Source organism: Trachypithecus francoisi, unplaced genomic scaffold (assembly GCF_009764315.1).
Source record: "Trachypithecus francoisi isolate TF-2019V2 unplaced genomic scaffold, Tfra_2.0 Lachesis_group0, whole genome shotgun sequence".
NCBI lineage: Eukaryota > Metazoa > Chordata > Mammalia > Primates > Cercopithecidae > Trachypithecus > Trachypithecus francoisi.
In genome coordinates, this window is record NW_022681453.1 from 160,177,715 (window position 1) to 160,203,641 (window position 25,927).

A 25,927-nucleotide genomic window follows, 5' to 3' on the forward strand; every position below is an offset into this window, starting at 1 on the left:
TACTTCAGCAGGACCCCTCTGGCTGCTGGGTGGAGAATGAACAGTAGCAGGACATGGATGGAGGCAGGGTCCCATTAGGAGGCTGCCACAGTAATTCAGACAGGATTGGAGGTTGAGGAGTCACTGGTTTCCAGGTGGCTATGGAAAGTCCTGCCAAGGGGATTTGCTGATGGATTACATATGAGTGTGAGAGAAGTCAAGATGATGTTCGAGTGTTTTGTGTGAGCCACTGGGAGGATGGAGGTGCCATTTACTGAGACAAGGAGAACCAGGACAGGGGACTGGGGTTTTGGAGGGAGGAAGAGGAGTGAGAGTTTAGATGAACTGAGACTATGGGACTTAGAAGCACACACAGAGCATAAATAGCCATGGAACTGGACACACTTAGGGGCAGAGCTCTGGGCCCAATGTTGAGAGTTCAGGCAGATAAAGAGGAATAAGCCAAGAAGACCGAGAAGAGTAGACAGGAGAAGGGAAGCAGGAGAGGATGGTATCATGGGAACGCTGAAGGAAGTGTTTTAGGATAAAAGAAATGGTCAACTGAGTCAAATGGAACTGAGCATTGACCAGTACATTTGCCAATAAGGCCACTGGTGACCTCAGTGATAGCCGTGTTCTGAGGCTCTAGCTTCTGTTTCCTGACATAGGAGCACCTGTTTCTCCAGCTGGGAGGAAACTGGGGTTAACAAGACAGGGCTATGGCTGCAGATTTACAGAGCTCCTCCAGTCCAGGTGAACTGTGCTCTGAGGAGAGGACCATCTTTGGTAGAGACATGGTCAGAAGGCCTGGCAACATCCCCTTACCATTGAAGACCTTACTCCCCATGCTGGAGCCTTCAGTTCCCTTTCCTGGTTCTGGGTGGGGCTCAGAGAGCACATTTTCCAGGGAGCACCAGGAGCATGGAGTTACCCATGTTTCCAGCTGGAAGGGCCTTGGGGTGCTCTAGTTCTTATCCTTCATTTCACAGAATTGAAAACAAACCAAGGCAGGGGAAGGGGCAGGATAGTAGCAGAGCTGCTTGGGCAGAAATCCTCTTCTTCAAGAGGTGGCAGACAACTCTAGTTAAGCCTTGGTGTTTTAGAGTCAGGCAAGACTGGTTCAAGCCACTCCCTAACCTCATGGTCATGGGCATGTTACTTAATATTCTGAGCCCCAGTTTTGTCAGGTAAAATGAGAATTGTTTCATGATTAAATGAGATAAGCATGTTGCTTGCTTGTTATTCTGGCCACCAAGCCAGGGTCTTTGGGTCCTTTAATTTGTACCTAATTAAACTTGGGATTTTGCCTAAACTTTAGGTACAAACTCTCAAGTTTAATTAGGGAACATGTTTTATTCCTAGGAGCCAGCCAGGATTGGAGGTTTCTTTGGCTTTTTCCCAAAAAGGTTTGATTCTAAGACGGTTAAAGTTTAGGTTTTGAGCTTTTCATAATCTTCAGATACTTCCTTTGGTCTGGTCTAGAAGAGGGAGACCCAGAAGGGTTTCTGATAACAGAGAGAAAACCAAAATTGCTTATGCCTGCCCCCTTGTGAAGCTCTCTGGGAAAAGCTGACACTGTAACTCTGCCTGGGCCCCAGCTGACACTGGGCAGCCCCCTCCCTCTCCAGTTTTCCTGGATAAGATATGGTCAGGTCTTCTCTGTGGGTGGGTGAGGACAGGGCCTCTTGTCTCACTCAGCCTTTCTGCTCTCTTCTCAGATCAGCAATGCCATCCTCATCATCTTTGTCAGCTACTTTGGCAGCCGGGTGCACCGTCCACGTCTGATTGGCATCGGGGGTCTCTTCCTGGCTGCAGGTGCCTTCATCCTCACCCTCCCACACTTCCTCTCCGAGCCCTACCAGTACACCTTGGCCAGCACTGGTGAGTGGCCTCCAACCCCTGCCTCAAGGGGGTAAGGAATGGGTGAACATCTCACAAAATTAGTGGGGATACTCCTAGGGCAGTGGATACCACTCCAGGAAGAGGACATATGAAGCTCAGAATATACTGAAGTATGTAGAGCTATGGAGCAGCTGAACTCTGGTTTGTTCAGGAAAGTGTGCAGTGCATGGCTCACCTCCTGCTGTGATTCCCTGTGCTTTATGCCAGGAGTGACCCAAACTCTACCTCCCCGGGGACACTGTGAGCAGTTTCTGCAATGGGGCTTGGCAGGAAGAGGGTCAAAGCATTAATCATTATGAAGTCTGTGGATTTTGTCCACTTTTAATCGTAGCACTTTGTGACATTTGTACATTCTTCCGTCCTTAGGTGACAGTGCACTTGTACAATGATCTCATTTGATCATATTTACTCTGTTGAGTTTGTCAATCCATGAACATAGGATGCCCACTATTACCCTTATATTTAACATTGACGTATGATTTAACAACCACTGAAGTTCATGAATGTCTCTATTCTCCAAGAGAGCAAAATAAGGATCCTAGATGCTTTTTTGCCCACCATCCTCTCTCATTTTCCACTTATTGTTGACCCATATTTTTATTCTACCTGTCTTTAACCTCCCCACAGTGGTCATTATTATAAATTGTTACTATTCTGTTATTTATAAATAAGTGAGTGGTTATTTATGTACTCACAAGTTTACTGGTTTCTTTGTTCACCATTGATTGCTTCTTGCATTTCACCCATGCTGTTGATTATTTCTTTTTCCTGAAGGATATCCTTTAGTGTTACTTTCAGTAGGCCTATGAGTAAGAAAATCTCTAAGTCTTTGTCTGAAAACACCTCTATTTTACCCTTGCCCTTGAATTACAGTTTAGCTACAAACAAGATTTTAAATCAATGGTTATTTCTTCTCAACACTTTGAAGGTACCATGGCTCTATCTTCTGGTGTTGGGACTTTTCCATTAGTCTAATTGTCATAACTTCTTAGGTATCCTGTTTTTTCTCTAGTTCTATTTAATATTTGTTCTTTTCTTTTCTTTGTTGTTCTGTATGTCTACCATAAGGTATCTGAGTATGGCTTAATTTTCACTTATCTGTTAGAAAGTTTGATATGCTATTTCTTTTGAAAATTAGAGTTTTTCTTTAATTTTGAAAAATTTTCAGCCAAAAACATTCCTGATATTGCACACCCCTATTTTCTTCATCCTTTTTTCTAGAACTCCTTTTACATATGGCTTCACATTTTCATTTCTGGCCTCCTTGTCTCTTAACCTGTCTTTCATAGTTTTCAGGGCTTTATGCTGCATCCTGGGTGATTTCCTTAAAGTATGACTTTCTGTTCACTTAGTCTCTCTCCAGCTTTGTTCATTGGTGTCAGGCCCATTTTTGACATTATAAATTTTAATGACACTACATATTTTGCTAATTCCTAAAGTTCTTGTAATAGTTGTTCAAATCTGTCTGCCCTGTAGACACAGTTTATTGGTGTTTCCTTATGATTTCTTTTGTATTGTTATTGATGTCTTCAATTATTTTAAATATATTTATATTATACTCTTTTTCAGATCGTTCTGTTAGCTCAAGTTTTAAGAATGTTAATTCTCCTATTGTTTTATGTCTGCTTGCTCTTGTTCATGGTGGATTACCTCCTTATGTTTGACCATGAGCCGTTTGCAGGGGCTTTTTTTCCTTGTAGAAATTGTATGTGGACTAGGGTTAGGAAATAGCCCTACAGAGTGGTTTGGCATTTACATTTACTCAGCACCCAGGACAATCACTGCTTTGGAACTAATTTTATGTTAATGTGTTGACTTAGGATGAATTTGCACTTGTTTTAAGGACTGTGGAAAGTGGCTGTGGTTTTGTGATGCACATTGGTGAGAGGACTAGTTCATATATGCTCACCCTTAGTCCGCTGTATTGGAGTTGAGGTTAAATGAGCCACTCAGGGAGGTGCTGAGGGAATAATTGATTCTGGTTTGCTTAGAAAACAGGCTATTTTTTTCATTCAGATATGTAGACCAGGTTAAAGAGATGAACCACTTAGAATAATAGAGGGCATCCCTTAAGATTGTGAGGCCAATGATGGAGAGAACGAAGTGCCTGGGACAGGAAAAGAATAGGGCAAGAACGGGGGTGTCTAATGATGAAATGTCTCCTGGGTTCTGGTCATGGAACTCTTTCCCCCACCTCTTTATAAATCGCCAGTGAACTGATCATTTCTCATAAATGTATGGACTCTGTGGGGCTGAATCCTGCTTCAAGTGGGCAGAGGATGAAGACAGATAATGAGCCCCAGGGTCCTGCCATACACTTTCTCCCTCTTGATCTAATGAGAGCTTGAGACCAGCTCTGAAGCGAGTCAGGAGTTGCTGGCTATCTTCTTGGAGAGCAGTGTGGCCAGGCTGGCTGCACTGTCTTCTTTCCAGAGCCACAATCCCTGCCCTTCCTCATCACGTGAAGACTGGGATAATGAAATCAGCAAGGGAGCCTGGGGCACTGGGGCCAGGCGGAGGGGAGGGCCTCCTGCCAGGCGCCACACATCGTGGCCTGCTCAGCCTGGCAAGTCGGCTGCCGCAGCCTAGGCCCACATCCCAGTGGCATTTGCCTCACACTGAGCAGCCATGGGAGACTGGTTAGGATGGCTTCACTCTGCTCCTTGTTAGGAATAATCAGTGAGTTTGGGTTCAACCCACCATGACCCTCTCAGCTCAGAAGGAAACATTGTGCCGTTCCAGCCTTGACCTCAATGCTCTAAGCCAAAATCTTCTGATAGAGGACAGAAGTGCTCTGAAAAGACCATAGCTTGCCTCTCAGAGCTTCAGGGGGGCACCATAGGCCAGAAGAGTGGGCTATTTTGTAGTTTTTGTTCATTGGTGCAAATTCTAATGGCAACAATAGGGCACTAGTCTCCCTCAGTCTGGCTGTGATAGAAGCAGATGCTGGAAGTGCTCAGAGCTGAGCTACCTTCGGGTATCTTCTTGGTGCCAGGGGGTGGGATGAGGAGGACTTTGGCCCAGGAACCTCATCCATGCGATCTAGCTGGGGCTGCAGCTGCACACTGGGTACCAATGCACCACGTGAGTGTGCTATGCTAATATGTGCAAATAAAAATATTTATAAAGTCTTACTTCATAGGAATAGCTTAAAATGTGACTCCTACTTCAAATGTATTCATATGGGAATTTTAGTTTTGAATCGTGCAAGGTCATCAGGAACAAATGCATTTCATTAAATGTACCACTCTGAGTGGGAGTGTGAATCTGAATCGTCTACTGGAACTCGGCAGTCCTCAGTCTGAATCTGGGCTTTGGGACTCCCAAGTGGGCTCAAGCCACTTCCTCCCTGCTCTGCGTTTCAGTTCATCCCTGAGTGTCTATTTTATAGCCCTCGTAGGGCTGCAGGGGCTGAGAAGATGCATGTTCACAATTTAGCCTGTTGGCTGTCACATGCAGTAATCACTGAGTGGTGGCTCTTGTCCCCACAGTGGTAGGGACAATACATATGTGATGTTGTATAAACTAGTAGACTCTCTGGATCCCAAAGGAGAAAGCACCTTACTTCCTGTGAAGAGTGTGACCCCTTATGGGCTGGGTGGCCTGGGGGCATCTGAAGGCAGCTTCTTTCTGGTCTACATCATAGGTCCTTTGCTCTGTTCTGGAGCAGGGCGCCTCCCTTGGCACAGTCCCTGCTGCATCCTCACATATGAGTCCTTAGGATTTCTGTTGGTGGAAGCTTAGGTTGCTGTTGTGCTCTCTTCCCAGATCCTCGTGTTGGTGCCGCCTGGTGTGATGGGTGGACATGCCCCCCACCCCACCTCCATATGGACTTCAACATTTGAATCCTAGCTCAGTCACTTACCTGCCAAGTCTTCTTAGGCAAGCTTCCTCACCTTTCTGAACTTTAGTTTCCTTATCTATAAAATGGGAGCAAGAATACCTTGACTTTCAGTGTGTTCTGAGAGTAAAATTAAAATGAAATAAGCCAGATATGCTGTAATCCCATCACTTCTGGAGACTGAGTCAGGAAGACTGCTTGAGACCAAGAGTTCGAGACCAGACTGGGCAACACAGTGAGACCCCATCTCTACAAAAAGAAAAAGAAAAAATTAACCAGGCATGATAGCACATGCCTGTAGTCCCAGCTACTTGGGAGGCTGGAGTGGGAGGATCACTTGAGCCCAGAAGTTTGAGGCTGTAATGAGTTATGATCATGCTACTCCACTCCAGCCTGAACAGTAATCAAGGCTCTGTCACCAGGCTGGAGTGAAGTGGTATGATCTCGGCTCACTGCAACCTCTGCCTTCCGCGCTCAAGCGACTCCCCTGCCTCAGCCTCCCGAGTAGCTGGGACTGCAGGTGCGCACCACCAGGTCCAGCTAATTTTTTGTATTTTAGTAGAGACAGGGTTTCACTATGTTGGCCAGGTTGATCTCCAACTCCTGACCTTGTGATCCACCCGCCTCGGCCTCCCAGAGTGCTGGGATTATAGGCATGAGCCACTGCGCCCGGCCTGCTCAGCATATTTCTAATTGCCTGCCCTTGTTGTGGCATTTGAAATCTGTTACTCAGACCTATTACTTGTGTTGATTACTGATTCCTTCCTCTTGGAGTAAAGCTGCTCCAGAAATGAACATGGGAAATGAAGAGCAGCAATGTGTTTTAGGGAAAAAAAGTTAAAGAAGGGCTAAACATTTTGGGAATCACAGAGACCTTTAACAACTAATTGCTAATTCTTTTAAAGGCCATGAAGACATTTTTGGATATTTAGATTTTCTAAATGTCAGTGGGGTCCGGAAATGTGCCCTGGCGCCTTTAGAGAAAAGACGAGCTATCCAGCCAAAGCCTCTAAGACCACGTCTGGAAGGCGCAGAGAGGTTTTCCTCTATGGGAAACAGGCCAACGTGAGACCAGTCCTCCCAGGAGATAAGAGAAGGGGCTTCGGAAACCAGTGTCTGGTAGGACTAGGTGTAACCTGTGAACGATCCTTCAGCCAAGTCCAGAGGGAAGTCTGCCCACATGCAGACAATGGATACTGCAGGCAGGAAGCTTCCTGGAGGTTAGGAGGGGCGGGGGATGACTGTATTTTTGGAGCAGACAAGAAAAAGAAAAAGAAGAGTCACTTTCCAGTCCTTTATTCATGAACTTGCCATCCCCAACCTGGGCTTGCACATCCCAAGGGTGTCCCTGGGAAAGAAGGTCACCGGTGGGAAGGCACAGGGCAGGGGAGCCTCAGGATCCTGAGTGAGTTGGTCAGGACAGGGAGCTCAGCCTTTCCACAGTGAACACCCACCTATGGTGTGAGATGGGTGTGCTAGGAAGCCCTGGAGGAACAAGAGGGGCACCCATGGTTTGGGCAGCCTGAGTGTGTTTGTGGGTAATTGTGTATAGGTGTGTATGTGAGGGAGGTGTGTCTATGAGTAGAAAGCTGAGTGTGGGGAGGAGGTGTGTGGGTGCAGAGGGGAGGTAGGCATATGTGGAGATGTTGGGGGGGTGTGGGGATGGGAAGGACTGGGGTAGGAGGCAGAGGAGAGTAAAGTATGAGGATGTGTGAGTGGAGTTGTGGGGTGAGGGTTGGGGTGTATGTAAAGGGGAAGGTGTGAGGGAAGAGGTGGTATGGGGGAAATGTGTGGAGGTGGGGTGGGATGCCTGTGATGGGGAAATGTGTGTGCATGTGTGGGGGTATGCAGGTGGCATGGGGTGCCTGTGATGGGGAAGTATGTGTTCACGTGTGTGGGGGGTATGGAGGTGGGGTGGGTGCCTGTGAGGGGGAAGTGTGTGTGCATATGTGTGGGGGGGTATGGAGGTGGGGTGGGTGCCTGTGAGGGGGAAGTGTGTATTCATATGTGTGGGGGGTATGGAGGTGGGGTGTGTGCCTGTGAGGGGGAAGTGTGTGTTCATATGTGTGGGGGGTATGGAGGTGGGGTGGGTGCCTGTGAGGGGGAAGCATGTGTTCATGTGTGGGGGGGGTATGGAGGTGGGGTGGGTGCCTGTGAGGGGGAAGCGTGTGTTCACGTGTGTGGGGGGTATGGAGGTGGGGTGGGGTGCCTGTAATGGGGAAGCAAGTGGGCTGGTAGGTGGTTGGAGGGTAGGGATGGGCAGATGTGCAAGGAAGGAGGAGAAAGGGTGTATGTGTTGGTGGAGGGCAGGGTGGGCCATCCTAGTGGGAGTTGCACAACCTGGCCAGTGGATCTATTTAACTCAAAAAGAAAGATAAAATAAACAACAGAGAAAATCACAAAACACATGGGTGTTATTAATTCGACTGAGAGAAATAGAGCCCTGAATGGATGAGCAGAACAAAACTTAATGAGATTTGATGTGGAACATTTTTTAAACGTGTGGTGTAGGAAAGAATAGAAATAAACATGGAGAAATGATAGAAAACACTAGACTGCGGTGGAGAAGGCCCGGGAAAGAGCGAGGCTGGAAACTGGCGGGAGAGCTCTGCGCTCCATGGTGATGGCGCGGCAGCCTCTCTGAAGGCCTGAGCCTGAGCCGTGACATAAAAGTAGCTGACTCTGTCAGGCTTTTCTGTCATCTGTTTTTATGGGCAAGGCACAACTCCCTTTGGCTCGCCTGGAAACTGGACCCCTCGTTCTGCGTCTCTAGCACAGGCCTGGTGGAGACCTGAGTGTGGCCCCTCAGGCATGCCTGGTCATTTCCCTTGCTCAGGAATAAAGCTGAGTGACAGGTCTGCTTGTGGGAAGGGTCCCGGAGGCAAGCTGCAGCCTGCTCCACCGAGAGTCGCTTCTCTGGGAAGGCTGGCAGACCGTGTCTTGGGCCCACCTACAGCAGGAGGATGATCTCAACCATGTCTTGGGCCCACCTACAGCAGGAGGATGACCTCCTTAGGAGTTAGTATCCAGGGTAGAAAGGAAAGCTGGCTACTGTTCCAGTGGCTTTGGGCACCCTGGGAACAATGCTGAGAATGAGGGAAAGCCCCACAGAAAGGGGGAAATGTGGTTCAAAGAAACCATTGATCCTCCCTGCAAGATGCCTTGAGCTCCCCAAGCATCCCCAAGGGAGACAGGGAGGAACTTTCTGCTCTTTCTGCCACACTTAGTAGAACTGTAGAGCTGGGACACTGACTGTGTGCACAGGTACCTCCTGTGGCCCTGAAGCCTTGAAATGGGAACCACTGGGCCCGACTGAGCAGCGTACTACCCACCAGGAGGTTGGAAACAACAAGGATAGTTTCTTTCTTTCAGGAACAAAAGGACTTCTCAAGATTGAGAGCTTGGACTAGACACAGTCAGAGAGGATGTGAGGCTCAGAAATCTAAAAGAGGGAAACAGCAAAGAGAAGTTAGTGTGACAGAGGACTGACGCACAAACCAGGACCTAAGGGGGCTGTCTGGTGCTCTGGAATGTTCTGGAGAGCCCCTTCCTGGCCTCTTCTTGGCCTGGGGCTGGAGTGTGGAGAGGTATGAGCAGGGGACCCCATACTCCCCTCTCGTTGTTTTGTCTTGATGACACCTGCTTTTGTCTGTCTCATACATTGTGCTTCTCCAGAAGCATTGGTTGCAGAAAGATTTGGTGGTTGATGCGTTTGAACACCATGGGACTAGACCAGGGGTCAACAGACATTTTCTGTAAAAGGCCAGGTAGTGAATATGTCAAACTTGTGAACCATGAGGTCTGTGCTGAAATTATTCAACTTTGCTGTAGCAGCCCGAAAGTTCCCCTTCACAATAGATAAGCAAGTGGGCATGGCTGTGTCCGCATAAAACTTATTGATAGACACAGGCTGGGAACTGAACGCAGCCCACAGGTTGTGGTTTGCCAATCTCTGGACCAGATAGTTCCCTCTGCCAGGCCCACTACTGCCCTCAGGCATCTGAAGCTGAAGCCCAAGGATGGGAACTGCAAGGCTGCCTGGATGTGAACATCCAGTCATGGCCCCTCCCTCTCTCCCATGTCACTCATTTTCCTAGATTTCCCTGAATTCTGTCTTCCTATACTCTACTCCATCAGGCCGAAGTCAGTCTGCTGGAACCATGCAGAACCAGCCCATCAGTTCACAGTGGTTGAAACAGCCATCGCATAGCCCAGAGCCTTTGCGTCCTGAGCTGCTGGCCTTCACTCTTCCCCACAAAATAAGGCTTCCAGCCCTCTGGGGGCCCAAGCTGCCTAGGCCTAGTGTGGTGCTGTCAGGGTGGTCTCCCTGGGAAGAAGACAGAGGGAGGCTCACATCTGAATCTGAGGGTCCTCCTCACAGGCTGGAATTGTGAACTTGTGGTCAAAACACCAGGGACTTGTCCCCATACATTGTGCCAAACCAGGTGTCACCCTTCCAACTGCTGACTAGCTGAATTCCTTGAAGCTATGGTCCAGTTTCATATTTTCTCCCCATAGGAATCATTCTCCTTGGTTGGAGTCCCTCCTTATAGCCGTGGGTCTAATTTTGAGTTATCAGCCTTTGGACTGTCTAATCCTCCCCGCTTCGTGTCATCCACGTCATTCACACATTTATAAGCAGTTTCCTTCTTTCTCCAAAGTCCGTGACGAGTGTTGAGTGGCATGCACTTAGAGCAGCTTCTTTCTGGGTGACGCTGGCCCATGGGCACCCGAGCTAGGCATGCTTTGAGCCAGTTTTCCCTGAGGACTCCCCAGCCACGTGTCCCCATCTTGTCTAGCAGGATATCATGACAGGCTTTGTCAAAAGGCTTCTTCCAGTCAAGTAACACCATGTTATGGCTTCCTGCTAGGTCAGGAGCCCCATTAACAAAGGAAATGAGGTTGGTTTGGCAAGACTGGCTTTTGATGAGCTCATGTTGGCTCCGCTAACGTTTTTTTTTGTTTTTTGTTTTTCCCCCTTCAAAGAGCTTCTCATCAGCTTACTGAATAAATCTGTGAATAATAAATTCTGCCTTACACCCATGGGGGTGGGGGAGTACTAATTAAGCTCACATTTCTTTAAATGTTAAAATTAAATGGCTCTGAGCTGCATCCTGCTCCCTCAGGTATGTCTTCCTTCCCTTCATCCACTAAAGAACCAGCTCTGATGATGAGCCGAGCCAGGTGCTGGTGCCAGACCATGTGCTGGGCTAGGGTGTGGGAGTGTGTGCAGTGGAAGAGAAAGCCCCTGGCCAGCAATATAGCGCCCTGCCTTGTTGGGCATGCACAGTGAGCCTACCGTCTTGTGCCCAGCTCATTCATGGCACAACCTCCTCAATACAAGTAGGCATTTTCCCTAGGGCCCCCTCTAGTGCCAAGGTGGTAGTATAGGAAGGGACATCCAACCCCAGTCTCAGAACTAGTCTTGGAAACCCAGTCTTGAGAGAGGAGCAGAGCAGTTCCTCCTTCCACTGCCCTGAGCTCCTTTTTCTCCACAGATGTGAACCTCTCCAAGCACACTCACTTGCCCTGTAACTACTTTATTATAATCCATCCATTGCTGGTGACCAGCATTGATCTTACTGGTATCTAGTTTCTGGACCCAGTTTCCAAGTTCTTAAAGGCCTGGGCAACATTGCCTGTCTCCAAGTTTCTCCCATTTCTCTTATCTATTTGAGTTTCTCACAGTTACTCATCTCTTTGGATGAAAATTGATCTCATCGCATAATCACTATGTCCCAGCTTATATAAACTCATTATTTTTAATTCTCATAAAAATATTGTAAGATAGGTATTCTATCTGTTTTGAAGATGAGGACACTGAGGTTCATTCCGACAGGCTTCTGACTATCAAGTAGTAGAGCCAAGATTGGAACCTGCTCTGTCTGGCTTCAAGGTGCGAATTTCTTCCATTGCCCCACAATGTGCCCCAGACTGTCAATTGTCAACTCTTTTTTTTTCCACTGGGGCAGAAGACTATGTTCTCCTAGTTTTCCAAGATGAAACTGAGTGCATTTGCCCATAGGAATTATTTTTTAAATGGAGGCTTAGTTTAGCTGGAATAGAACATATGTTATTACTGGAGCATTATGGATTAACTAGGCTTTGTGAACTACACTGGAAACCCAATCATTTCTGATTTGCAAACAACCCAATTTACAATCGACTTTGAGATCTCAGATCATGAGTAAGTTTGGGACAGCCTGTTCCAAGCCTGCTGGTAGGTATTGCCAGAGTTTCGGGAGGAACTGTAGAGTGGCTGAATTTAGGAGATGGGGAAATAAGTCCTTCGGAGTGGAACATTCTGAATGAGGTTCCAGGAGTTGTGCTGATAGCTTAAGGGCTTGGCACCTTGGCCATGCTTCCAGATAACTCTCTGGAAACACGCCTGTGTTTCTCTGTTGTTCTCTTACGGATTGCTTCTGAAGTTTGGGACTGGCTAACCTCTTCCCCATTTGACCCTATTCACCCACACACTCCCAGATGACAGCCATGTCTCCTTCTGAGCAGGGAGCGGATAAATGGCTCTTAAGAGCCGTGGCTTGAAGGAGCCCTCCTCTTTGCTGGCAGAAGTCTCTTCTCTTTGCTTTACTAGAATGATGAGAATGACTAGTCAAAGGAAAGCCCCACTTGCTATGGCCTTCTCATGTTGCTTGGTCCTTCTAGGGTCCTCTCCCTACCCCAGCTCTAGACCTTGGTGCAAAGCCTCTTACTATTCCCTTGACAGCTGGAAGGCTGGCCTCAGCCTGGCCATTCCGAGGGGTGGGACGGAGTGCTGAAACATGTGGCCTTGAGCAGCGGAATGGCTAGACCTTGGCCTGCCCCAGATCTGCCCCATCTCTGGAGGTCCCTTTCTAGGGAAGTAGACCTTCCTGACAGAGACTCCTACATTTCTAAAACTGCTGAGGGTCCAGAATTTAGAACTGAAATTCTGCATATTTAAATGGTGGGGTGAGTCAGAGGGTTGACTCACGTGCTGGTGGGGTGGGGCTGGGGGAGCTGAAGGAGGGGAGAGGTCCGGCCTGTTTCTAGTTAACATTTCACAGCCCTGTGAAAACTAGACCGGCAAAGCCGGGCCTCTGGTGTCCTACAGGAAAAAATGTTCTCCGATGAACTTGAGCCTTCCAGAAGGTTGCCTGGGAGAAGATGAGAAACAGACCGATATCTGGCTAAGAAATAGACTCCCCTCACTCCTCCAGACCCCTCCAAGATAGGGGCAGGTGGCCGTGTTTGGGCAGGCAGTCTCTGGAGGCTGTGGTGGCTGGAAAAGACAGGCAAGTTCCTGACCTTACCACAGGATTCGACATGGTGGAAAGGTCAGAGTTAGCAACCTCTAACCTGCTATGCTTCTATAAGTTAAATGGAGTAGCTGTGTTCCAGCCTTTGCTAGAGTGCTTGTGAAGCAGTGAAAGGTTGCTGCTTCTTTCCTAATGTGCACCCGAGTTCCTGAAAAAGGCTGGAGCTTTTGCTCCAGGGAGGAGAGGGGTGGAGTGATGCAAAGAGAGCCAAGTCCTCCGTTCTGTCTGCCAGGGACTGTCCATCAATGTCACTAGATCAGAGGCTGCCCACGGGGATGGTCCTCATACAAGGTCTTTTCTTCCCCTTCTTCCTGCCCTTTGAACTCCTATCCCTGTCTTCCTATTTTATTTCTTTTTTTAAATTTGTGTCCTCTTATTTTTATAAGGGAAGAGCTTAATGTTCTAAATTCTAGAAGACTTGGCCGGGTGTGGTGGCTCATGCCTCTAATCCCAGCACTTTGGGAGGCCGAGGAAGGTGGATCACCTGAGGTCAGGAGTTTGAGACCAGCCTCACCAACGTGGTGAAACACCGTCTCTACTAAAAATACAAACATTTGTGGGTGTGGTGGCATGTGCCTGTAATCTCAGCTACTTGGGAGGCTGAGGCAGGAGAATCGCTTGAACCCGGGAGGCAGACTTTTCAGTGAGCCAAGATCACGCCACTGCACTCCAGTCTGGGCGACAGAGCGAGACTCCCTCTTAAAAATAAAATAAAGTAAAATAAAAATAAATTCTAGAAGACTCTATTCTGACCAGAATGAGCCAGCCAGGGCCACCTGCTGCCCAGGGTGTCTCAGGCTTGATTGTCTAGGAAGCCCATACTACGTCTGTCTCTGACACAAACACCTGTCCCCACATAAAGCCAGTTCTGTTAGCGGGTCACTGCTTCTCTGACAGCACTGACCTCGGGGGTTACATGTAACTGCTGTTCCCTTTTTACATGTGTCAGAACTTGATCTGGGATGTGGGATGGGTTTGGGCCCTATTCAGAGTTGGCATAAAGAAGAAAGTTCTTTGCAAGATCTTGAATCAGTTTGGAATGTAGAATAGGCCAAGAGGAACTCAGTAGACTTGGATGTAGTTGGGGCCAATTGATTATTTTTAAATGCGTATTTTAATAAAGGCAGTTTCTGACATGTAATCCAACATTTTTAAAGTTAGTGGTAACAGTTAAACAATCCCCAGAAAGTTTCATCTCCTGAACACTGCATGAGATGAACTTCATGAGGATTTTTGTGGCCTTAGTGCAGCAGGCAACATGCCCTATGAAGACTTAATAAGTCCTTCAATGTTTTTACCATCTTTGATGACCATTAAATATCTTGCAAAAAATGATTTGCTAGTCAAGTCAGCAACAATGTTCAAATAAATCTGTATTAAGTAAATTAATGAGAATCAGTAGAATCAAGAATTAGCATTCAAAAAACGCACACATTCTCTGGCCCTTTCTTTCCCCGGCGATGTTTCTCATGTCATGCCCCTGCTCTCCTACAGCAGCCTGGCCTTGTGTGTCTACGCACACACCCTCTGGGCTATGCATTCATCATCCTCGCAGCCACTAAGCCCTGCCCCTCATACTATGCACCAGCTGCTTCTTGATGGAATCAACTCCCCTCTTTATCCGTCTCAGTTGGCAGGGCCTTGCACATTACTCCTAAGCCCTCTAGTGTGTTCATTGCACTGCCCCCTCATGATCTTCACCCGTCTGGGGTTTTCCTTAGGATACAATCCAGGCCCCTTCCCATCATGCACAAGCCCTCCAAGGGCAGCCAGGCCTCACCCTGGAGGGCTTGTATTTGAGCACCAGCCTCACTGAACTTTATTCATGTTGTGGAATGTACCACCCCCACCTCTGAGCCCTTCCACACGCTCTTTCTCTCCTCCATACCTCCCCGATCCCTACCCTTATCTTCTATCTATGCCTGTCGATTCTTCTCAGTTCAGAGGCCACTTTCTCCAGAAACCTTTTCTAGAATGTCCTCTCCTACAACACTGGGTCTGCTGCCTCTCTCTTATGCTCCCTGGCACTCTGTCCCAGCTTCACATGTCCTGGGCAATATTTTTAAATTGTGGCAAAATATATATAACATAAAGATTATTGTTTAACCACTTTTAAGTGTATAGTTTAGTGGCATTAAGTACATCAACAATGCTGTGCAACTATCATCATCATCCACCCCTAGAACTTTTTCATCTTCTCAAACTGAAATTCTGTATCTGTTAAACACTAACTCTTCATTCCCTTCTCCCCCAGTCCCTGGCAACCACCATTCTACTTTCTGTTTCTATGAATTTGACTTCTTAGATGCCTCATCTCAGTGAAATCACACAGCATTTGTCTTTCTGTGTCTGGTGTATTTCACTTAGCATAATGTCCTCAAGGCTCATCTGTGCTGTAGTATGTGTCAGGATTCTCTTCCTTTTTACAGCTGTATAATATTCCATTGCATATACCACATTTTGTTTACCTATTCATCTGTTGATGCATATTTGGGCTGTTTCTACCTTTTAGCTATCAGGAATATAGTGTTCTGAATATGGGGGTACAAATATCTCTTTAAGTCCTTGCTTTCAATTTTGGGGGGTATATATTCAGAAGTAGAATTGCCAGATAATATGATGATTCTATTTTTACTAGTATTTATTTTTTTTTTTGAGACAAGGTCTCACTCTGTCACCCAGGTAGTGGCACGATCTCAGCTCACTGCAGCCTCTGCCTCCTGGGTTCAAGCCAACCTCTCACCTCAGCCTCCCAAGTAGCTAGGACTACAGGCACACATCACCATGCCCAGATAATTTTTTGTATTTTTAGTAGAGACAGGGTTTTGCCATGTTACCCAGGCTGGTCTTGAACTCCTGGGCTTAAACAATCTTCCCCCTTGGCTCCCAAAGTGTTGGGATTACAGGTGTGAGCCACCACACCCAGCGTTGATGATTCTGTTTTTAACTTTTTGAGGAACCACCCTTCTGCTTCCCACGTTGGCTACACCATTTTACATTCTCACCAGCAATACACAGGGTTCTAATTGCTGCACACCCTTGCCAACACTTGTTTGTTTTTGTTTTTTGTTTTTTTTGGTAATAGCCATCCTGATGTGTATGAAGTGATACCTCATTGTAGTTTTGATTTGATAAAGCAACATTATGGTTGCTTTTTTGATGCTCTGGGTACCACAGTGGACCAAAGTTAGGGCAGTGCCTGTGCCTCTCAGTCATACCCACATCTCCCACCCAAGCAGAGTGCCCGCCCACCACTATCAACCAAATAACTGAGTGACTGAAGAATGAATGAAACTGGGTCCAGGTCCTTTTCAGGGCTCCGTGTTCTCCTTTTCCCCTGTGACGCAGGTATCACACTGCTGCTGAGGGGACAGCCACTCAGACCTAAGCATCTAGGCATGGTCCTTTAGTGGCTGAACTGGGAACAGAGGCTGATTCTTTGCATGTCTTTCCAGGTATTGTGATTTGCTTTAAACCGTGCTCCCATATAACTTAGACTTGGTCCTGCCACCCTGCAGCCTGTGAGACAGTGTGCCACAGAGAGCCACTGTCACACCGAGGGGAATGGCTCAGCCAAGCACACTTGTGAATGACAACAGCTTGAGGTTTTAGGGAATTCAGACTTTGTTCATTTCTCCATACACAGTGTACCCAAGATTTGTTTGAATCTTCAGAAATAAATACCCACTTGGAAATGTGGCAGCAGCCCTTTTATTTATGGATGCAAAGTGTATGTTGGTCCTTCAGAAATGCATCAGTTTGGTCAAAGTTGGCACAGAGAAGTTAGCAGAGAAGTGTGCATGTTGATTTCTTTGAGTGACTGCACAGCCGTGTTGAGTCAGTTGGCCATGCCAAGTCAGATGGGTTTGTATAAGTGCTTGAACACTTCCCAAGCTGAGCAACTGGCTTAGCTCTCTTTCCACTACATGCCTATTTGGTCTTGAGAAGAGCATGGAGCCATGTTACCTGTCCCTCACTCCTTCCAAAGACCAGCATAGCCTGTGCGTGTAAACCCTTATCCACCTGGGACAGCAGCCCCAGGTGTCCTGTCTGGCTGCTGCCCTGGGAGAGCGACCAGTGAGCCTAACACTCTGCCCACTAGATCTACCAGCAGCATTTCAACCTCTGCTGTGCTTGGTCGCTCCCTGGAATCCTCTGAGATCTTTCAAAGTCAGAATCACCACATAGAGAGCCACGAATTCGGGATCAGAGGAATCTGGGTCCCAGACTCCCAGTCCAGGTTTTCCAACATCTATTAGCCTTACCCACTCAGCGCCACCCTGACCTAACCCTGGGATTCGCAGGAGTCGGCCAGCGCCACACCCAGTTCTGGGTGTTGGAAATAGTCCATCTGATACAAGGATTCCTGAGTGGGAGGGTGGGCCAGACAGCCCCTGTGGTCTTTCAGCAGGAGCAGTTGACAATTCTGTGCTTCAGGACCCTTGCAGCATCACTGAGCTACACCACCCTTCTTTCAAAATGGCAGACACAGCCACCAGACCTGCTGTGGGACTGGCAGGGTCTGACTCCGCATGCTTTGGCCTCTTTTTGGAACCATAGTCTTCTACCTCTTTTTTTTTTTTTTGAGACGGAGTCTCGCTGTGTCGCCCAGGCTGGAGTGCAGTGGCGCGATCTCGGCTCACTGCAAGCTCCGCCTCCCGGGTTCATGCCATTCTCCCGCCTCAGCCTCCGAGTAGCTGGGACTACAGGCGCCCGCCACCACGCCCGGCTAATTTTTTGTATTTTTAGTAGAGACGGGGTTTCACCGTGTTAGCCAGGATGGTCTCAATCTCCTGACCTCGTGATCCGCCCGCCTCCGCCTCCCAAAGTGCTGGGATTACAGGCTTGAGCCCACAGCGCCCGGCGTCTTCTACCTCTTTAATGACACAGATAATCTTTCTATCTAGCCACTACGCCAAGGGAAACTAAGGCTCAGAGAAATTTAGAAACTTGCTCAAGAATACATAGGGATAAAGCCAATTTCTTAACTCCCTGTACTGTGTTTATTTCATCTTTTTGCCCCAGATTCTAGCACACATCCCAGCAGCCAGCCTGTTTCCTGACAGGAAGTAGGTGTAAGGTCCCAGCCACCTCCAGAGGTCAGAGAGCTCCTATGTCTGAAGGTGGCTAGGGATGGAGGAAATCTTCCCATGCCGTGTTCTTCCATCCTTGAAAAATGTGTGTTCTGTCTTTTCAAACTGCCATCAGACTTGATTTCAGTTTGGACTTTGAGTCAGACATATGCAGGTTCAGATCCCAGCTTTACCCCCAAACCAGCCGCTTAGGTATGGTCTTATGTAGTCTCCTGCTCACAGTAACCGCTGTGGGCAGGAGACCACATACATCACAACCTTGGCACAGGGCCTGGCCCAGTAGTACATAGGGCTTTGACATTTCTGGTGCTAGGACTTGGGTCTCTACCGTAGAGCCTGTCAATCAGAGAGAGGCCCAACACTCCACAGGGGAGAGGTGGTGGTGGGGTGTGGTGGGACTTAGGCTCACCTAGCTCAGGGCAGCACAAGAGAGAATTAAACTGAATGTCATCAGTGTTAAGTGAGTGAGATTGGTGACGTCAGCAGTGGGTTGTTGGGTTGTGGTTGGTGGGGGTGGGCAGAGACTCAGCTCCACTGTTGCAGGCCTAGAGCCTAGAGCAGAAAGAAGGGCAATGGGAATGGGACAAAGAAGAAATGGGAGAGACGCTGTTAAGCTTTGGATATATTTATTTACAAAAACTTTTAATTTGAAAACTTTGTTGCTTTATTTCAAAAGTATCATGTGTTCATTTCAGACAAATTACAAAATAAATGATGAAGGGGTGGCCCACCCCTCCACACCTGTGGGCGTTTCTCATTAGGTGGAACGAGAGACTTGAGAAAAGAAATGAGACACAGAGACAAAGTATGGAGAAAGAAAAAGTGGGCCCAGGGGACTGGCGCTCAGCATACAGAGGACCCACGCCGGCACCTGTCTCTGAGTTCCCTCAGTATTTATTGATAATTATCTTTACCATCTTAAAGATAAGGGAGTGGCAGGACAATAGGATCATCGAAGGGAGAAAATTAGCAGTAAGACATATGGATAAAGATCTCTGTGACATGAATAAGTTCAAAGGAAAATGCTGTGCTTTGATATGCATATGCAAACATTTCCATAAACCTTTTAGCAGCATTGCGCCTGCAAGTCCCGCCAGCAAGTCCCACCTTATGCCGTAAGGCGGTTTTCTCCTATCTCAGTAAACAGAGCATACAATCGGGTTTTACACCGAGATGTTCCATTGCCCAGGGACGGGCAGGATTTTTAACCAGCAAGCTGCCTTCAGGCACTTGTTTAACAAAGCACATCCTGCACAGCCCAAAATCCATTAAGCCTGAGTCACCACAGCACATGTCTCTTGCAAGGACAAGGTTGGGGGTAGGGTCACAGATTAACAGCATCTCAAATACAGAACAAAATGGAGTCTCTTATGTCTACTTCTTTCTATATAGACACAGTAACAGGCTGATCTCTCTTTCTTTTCCCCACAAAATGAGGCAAATAAAAAAAGATCAGCACAATCTCATTACCCAGAGAAAGCCTTCATCTTCCAGAGGTTTTCTCTGCATATTCAAGTAGTCCACAAACGTTTTATAAATTAGGGAACATATTCTTCTCCAAACTACTAGTTACTATTTTTTTATTCTAATAAGCTGTTCCAGCTGTCTTTCCGTGTAAAAAAAAAAAGGCTATATTTTCACCCTAATTCTAAAAGGTTGCATATTCTGTCATCATGTGGTCGGGCCACTCTATTTGAATTCTGCCATTGAAAGGCAGGATAATGAACATGGAGTGGGAAGAGGGAGGTACAGAGGGACCCTGACCACAGTCCCTGGCTGCTTGCCTGGATGCTTCCTTCCATGAACACAGCTATTGAAGGTCTAGATGACCCTGACCAAACAGACGCCTTGGCTTCCTTTCCTTTTCCTGGGACAGGCTTCCCTGACTGATGGGGGAGCTCCCATGACAGCAACTTTCAAATGTGTCCTGCATAGACACCATGCAGAGGGCAGACAACAGTGGGGCCAGGCTGGGCGAGGGGTGTGCGACTGGGGAGAGGGGAAAGGGCAATGAAGAGCACAGACCCCTCTCCCCAGCCCCACCATCCAGGGCAGCCCTGAGCCCAACAGCACCAGCACAGTCCAGTGTGAGGAGCAGGGCTAGTCTACGGCGCTCGGTTTTCCTCTCTGTGGGACTTAGGCTCACCTAGCTCAGGGCAGCCCAAGTGAGAATTAAACAGAATCGCATGAGTGTTAAGTGAGTGAGATCAGTGATGTCAGCGGTTTCCATTAGCCTGAATGAGGCAGGAAAAGGGGATCTCATGGAAAGGAGCCCTCAAGAACCCCTAAGGCTTTGGAGAGCTGACAATGCTAATCGCTTGGTGTGGGCCAAATTAAAAACAGAGGCATGGAAGCAGCAGCCCAGTCTGGCAAGGGCCACAGCCACAGGAACCACGGTGCCCACAGGCTTCACCCAGGATGTCTAGGACCCTCACAGAAGGGCTTCAAGAAGCAGCCTCAGCTTCCCCATCTGTAATATGAGAGGTTGAACTAGAGGGTCTTAAAGCCCCCCCAGCATCAGAAGTTCTGGGAGCTTCCCCAGAATGGCAAGGATATTAAATGTCTTTGGCAGTAGGTCTTCCAGTGTGACTTGGTGCTGGGTTCACTAAGAAGTGAAGGCTCTGGGAGTCACAACCAGGGATGCAACCCAGGTTATAGGTGACACCAACCCGGTCCAACAGCATGACCTCTGTCCTGCTGAAAAGAACCCTGGGGACCCAGAGCCCCAGGGCTGAGCACAGGATGCTGGAGGCCGACGGGCCTGGGCTTTGACCCTGGAACCCCCTTTTCCAGCTGGGTGCCCCTTTCCTCCATGGATGAAGGTACTGACCTCTCTGTGCTCGCTGCCCACCAGTGCCCATGGAGGAGAAGGCATGGACATTCACGAGAAGAAGATTCCTCTCCACCTGAGAAATAGCAGCTCCTGGGGCCAGGGAGCCCACATTCTACCTCTCTCTCACCTTAGTTTCTAGAGTCCCTCCTGCTGGCCAGACAGAAGGACGTGGTCCTCAGGGGCCATGTCCTGTTTGCTAGCACAGCCTCTGGCCAGAGTTGGTCCTTCCCCAAGGGGCCTGGGAGAAAGGCCAGGTTTAGAGGCCAGCCAATGGAACCAGGAGACCAGGGTGGTGGAGACCAGCAAGCACTCTCGTTGCAGGAAACAACAGCCACTTGCAGGCTGAGCTCTGCCAGAAGCATTGGCAGGACCTGCCTCCCAGTAAGTGCCACAGCACCACCCAGAACCCCCAGAAGGAGACCAGCAGCATGTGGGGCCTGATGGTGGTTGCCCAGCTGCTGGCTGGCATCGGGACAGTGCCTATTCAGCCATTTGGGATCTCCTATGTGGACGACTTCTCAGAGCCCAGCAACTCGCCCCTGTACATCTGTGAGTCATGGGTTTGAAGAGGGCTTTGGGGAGAGGTGAGGTCCTGATATAGCACTTGATGAGGCCCTGGGGGACTAAACTGAGGTCCCACCCTCTTTGCTTACAATCAGCAAATGAATTCACAGGCCTGGGATCAGACAGATTTGGTTTGAATGTCAGCTCTGTTACCTCCCAGCTGTGTGATCTGAGGCAAGTGGCTGAACCCCAGGGCCCCAGGTTTCTCACCTCTAGAATGAAGCTGATATTATCTGTGCACTGGATGACTGTGGGATACATGAGATGAACGACTTAGCTGGTGTTGGGCACTGGACAGACCCTAAACCAATAGCAGCTACTGTTGCTGTCTAGTCCTCCAGGCACAGGCCAGGACACACATGTCTTCTGTGAGACATCAACTTAGGGGAAGGTTGGCCTCAAAGAAGCCCATGCAAAGCAGATAGCAGATGACCATGTGAACGCCCAAATCCTTCCCTTAGAACAAGCCACTTTGGGCTGGAAATGGTGGCTTACACCTGTAATCCTAGCACTTTGGGAGGCCGAGGCAGGTGGATCACCTGAGGCCGGGAGTTCAAGACCAGCCTGATCAACATGGAGAAACCCGCCTCTACTTAAAATACAAAATTAGCTGGGCATGGTGGCGCACACCTGTGGTCCCAGCTACTTGGGATGCTGAGGCAGGAGAATCACTTGAACCCTGGAGGCAGAGGTTGCAGTGAGCCAAGATTGTACCATTGCACTCCAGCCTGGGCAACAAGAGTGAAACGCCACCAAAAAAAAAAAAAAAAAAGAACAAGCCACTTTGAGCATCCTCAGGGCCTATACTCCAGACGAGACAGACCACCCCCACAGGCTCTGTGGCACCATAAGCTCCTCCGAGGGCCCCCAGCATTGTACCCACAGGGAGCATCACCTGGCATTTTTAAATGCCTTGGAGCCTGTTTCCTTCCTGGCAAGCAGGTCTCTTTGGAAGTTGGCTGGAGGTAGAAATAGCCTTGGTTCTATATGTCTTGGAATCTTGAGTGGTTCTGGCCTTGCTGGTGGGAGATGCCATAGGTGTGGGCTTATCAGGCTTGGGGACAGATGGAGTGACATCTCAAGACTCTCCCTCAGCTTGGGAGCTCCCATGGCCAGACTCTCTCCATTTCTCTCAGTCTCCTTCCCCTTACTTCCATTTCCAGCCATCTTATTTGCCATCTCTGTATTTGGACCGGCTTTTGGGTACCTGCTGGGCTCTGTCATGCTGCAGATCTATGTGGACTACGGCAGAGTCAACACAGGTGAGTGTGTGCAGAGGACACTCACTCCCATCCCCAGCTCAATAAAGCAGCCCCCGGCCCCCTCATTCAATCAGAACAGAGAATGAAGCTTCAGATCCAGAAGCTTCTGCTCTGCCACATCCTCATTCATCCCTGCAGTCCCTCGGACAGCTAGGAGCAGACAGTGTGCGCCTCCTCTCTCAGGGCCCAGGCTGGCTACTGTGGGGAACAACCTGCTGAAGCAAACTCACTTTCTGTCCTTAAGAAGTTTGGAGGCCGGGCGCGGTGGCTCAAGCCTGTAATCCCAGCACTTTGGGAGGCCGAGACGGGCGGATCATGAGGTTAGGAGATCCAGACCATCCTGGCTAACATGGTGAAACCCCGTCTCTACTAAAAAATACAAAAAAACTAGCCGGGCGTGGTGGCGGCGCCTGTAGTCCCAGCTACTTGGGAGGCTGAGGCAGGAGAATGACGGGAACCCGGGAGGCGGAGCTTGCGGTGAGCCGAGATCCGGTCACTGGACTCCAGCCTGGGGGACAGAGCGAGACTCCGCCTCGAAAAAGAAAAAAAAAAAAAAAAAAGAAGTTTGGAGACCTAGGGCAGGGCCTCAGGTGTTGCCGCCACAACGCCCATGTTGGTGGTGGCATTAAAAATATTTCTATGTTCTTTGATTCTAAGATATTGCTGGTTCTTTTTTTTTTAAAAAAAGAAACAAGATTTAATAAGAGCTCTTTTGAGGAAAAAAAGAAACACCATATAAAATATACACATGGATGATGACTCACATCCAGAGGGTATAACATGGTGTTTGACTGTGTGGGTGCTGGGATGGGACTGCCTGGGTCTCATCCTGGTTCCATCTCCTACTAGCCAAGTGATCTTAGGCAAGTGACTTTGTCTTTCTGTGCCTCAGCTCCTCACCTGTAATATGGAGCTAATGATAGTAAAATAAAGTTGTTGTAAAGATCAGAACAAGCCTGATGTATATTAAGAAGTCAACAGTATGAGTTTGTATTCTTCAACAAGTGGTATGGATGAGAAGATATAGTCCCTAGACACTGGCATAAGTTCTGAGATAACCATTCAGGGAGCCAGGCCCAGGATGAATCAAGCAAGGGCTTCCTGCCTTTGTGAGCATGTCCCACACTACCCAGTCTCCCACAAGACGGGGAAGGTCAGCACCATAACAGAGGGACAGGCAAAGTGCTGTAGGGTGGAGAGTGTGGGTAGTGTGTGGGTAGGATATGAAGTTCCAGCTCAGCTGGAGCCGTGGCTGAAAGGCAGGACTGAGCCAGACTCCAGGAAGAGCACCCACACCAGTGCCCTGCACACAGGTCAGGTCACAGATATCTGGCAGGTGCTAGTTGCAACCATGCTGCCAGAGCCTAGACTCCCATCCCTAGGACTGTCAGACCACAGTGCCATCTGCATGGTGTCATTTGGCTGTACTTCAAATGAAAGTGGAAAGCCAGGGGGTGTCTTATGCCTCAGAATCAAGCCATCTCTGTCCTTTTGCTGGCACTTCCCGAATTGGCTCCTGGCTCTTGGTTGTCCAAAGAGACAAGCTACTGAGCGCCCAGTCCACTCAGGGCAGTGCCCAGGGATGCTTGTCACGATTTGACTGAACCGTTCTGCCACCTTCTCCTTCCCTTTATGCCTGGATAGTTTCTTTACACAGAGAAACACAATGGCAGACTTTTACACGTGTGCAAGAGAATTGCCAAGAGAAAGCTGCTCCTTTGGAAGCCAGGCAGCTCACACGGTTGATGGCTGTTTCTTTAGGCTTCTAAGGATTATGGGGCCTCCTTTGTTAGGGATCCATAAAGTTGGGAGGCAGTAGTTTAATGGTTAAGAGGGCAGGTTTGCATACCAGGAAGACGTAGGTTTGAAATTGACCAATGAAATGGCACTTACTAGCCTTAACCTGAGGCAAGGGACTTAACCCCTTCTATCCTCAGTTTCTTGACTGGTGAGAAGTGGGCAGACTTGCTAGTAGAACCCAGTGGAAAACAGATGGAAAGCACATGGTCTAGGGTCTGGCCCATGGTGTGCCCTTGTGAGTGAGAGTCAGCTCCCTTCTTCACTACTCCTACCATGGGCTGGGAGTTGAATAAGGAGGTGAAGGTACTGCTCCCTCCTGCCCGGGGATTTTCTGATGCTCTGCTTCATGTGCAGTGGCCCTGGTCCTCTGGGAAGACCAATAGCTGGGAGAGGGAATGCTGTTTTGACCGAGAATCTAGCTCATGGCTTGCCTCTTCTCCATCCTGGGAGGAAAATCAGTAAAACTCCCTCTGATCAGAGGTTCTATTTCCAGTAAGGTGAGATCATGCATTCAACAAACACTTGCACCCTTTGGTTTCTCTTCAGCTGCAGTTAACTTGGTCCCGGGTGACCCCCGATGGATTGGAGCCTGGTGGCTAGGCCTGCTTATTTCTTCAGTCTTCTTGGTTCTCACGTCTTTCCCCTTTTTTTTCTTTCCTCGAGTAATGCCCATAGGAGCAAAGGTAAGGTTCCAAGAGCCCATGACTCTACCTATGGGAGTTTAAGAAAGAGATGTTGGGGTACAAAATAAATAGAGCTAAAAAGCTACAGCATGTTAAGCAAATCCAGGGTGAAATCTAAACAAATTTCATGATGCAGGACTTCCCAGAGGCTTTGAGAGGTGAGGGTGTTGGTGAATTTCCAAAAGGTAGTATCTGCTCCATGTTCCCTTACCATGTTAGCATCTCGAGGATCAGGAGACCTCCAGGGAACAGTTTGGGACACGCTGAGCTTATCTAAATTGAGCTAAAGAATTAAGAGCCAGGCCGGGCGCAGTGGCTGAAGCCTGTAATCCCAGCACTTTGGGAGGCCGAGACGGGCGGATCACGAGGTCAGGAGATCGAGACCATCCTGGCTAACATGGTGAAACCCCGTCTCTACTAAAAAATACAAAAAAAACCTAGCCGGGCGAGGTGGTGGGCGCCTGGAGTCCCAGCTACTCGGGAGGCTGAGGCAGGAGAATGGCATAAACCCGGGAGGCAGAGCTTGCAGTGAGCTGAGATCGCGCCACTGCACTCCAGCCTGGGCGACAGAGCGAGACTCCGTCTCAAAAAAAAAAAAAAAAAAAAGAATTAAGAGCCAATAAAAGCCAAGTCTGCGACCTGGTATAGTCAACTTTTACATTTAATAGGGCC

General features: G+C 48.5%; 1 protein-coding gene across 1 annotated transcript in view; it reads left to right on the plus strand.

Moving 5' to 3' along the window:
• Nucleotides 1–25,927, plus strand: part of SLCO2A1 (solute carrier organic anion transporter family member 2A1) — an 88,401-nt gene that overhangs the window by 43,982 nt on the left and 18,492 nt on the right. Inside the window, exons 3-6 of the mRNA XM_033212639.1 lie at nucleotides 1,698–1,860; nucleotides 21,268–21,495; nucleotides 22,674–22,772; nucleotides 25,119–25,255. Of these exons, the coding sequence (XP_033068530.1) occupies nucleotides 1,698–1,860; nucleotides 21,268–21,495; nucleotides 22,674–22,772; nucleotides 25,119–25,255 (627 nt within the window). The remainder of the gene's footprint in view (nucleotides 1–1,697; nucleotides 1,861–21,267; nucleotides 21,496–22,673; nucleotides 22,773–25,118; nucleotides 25,256–25,927) is intronic.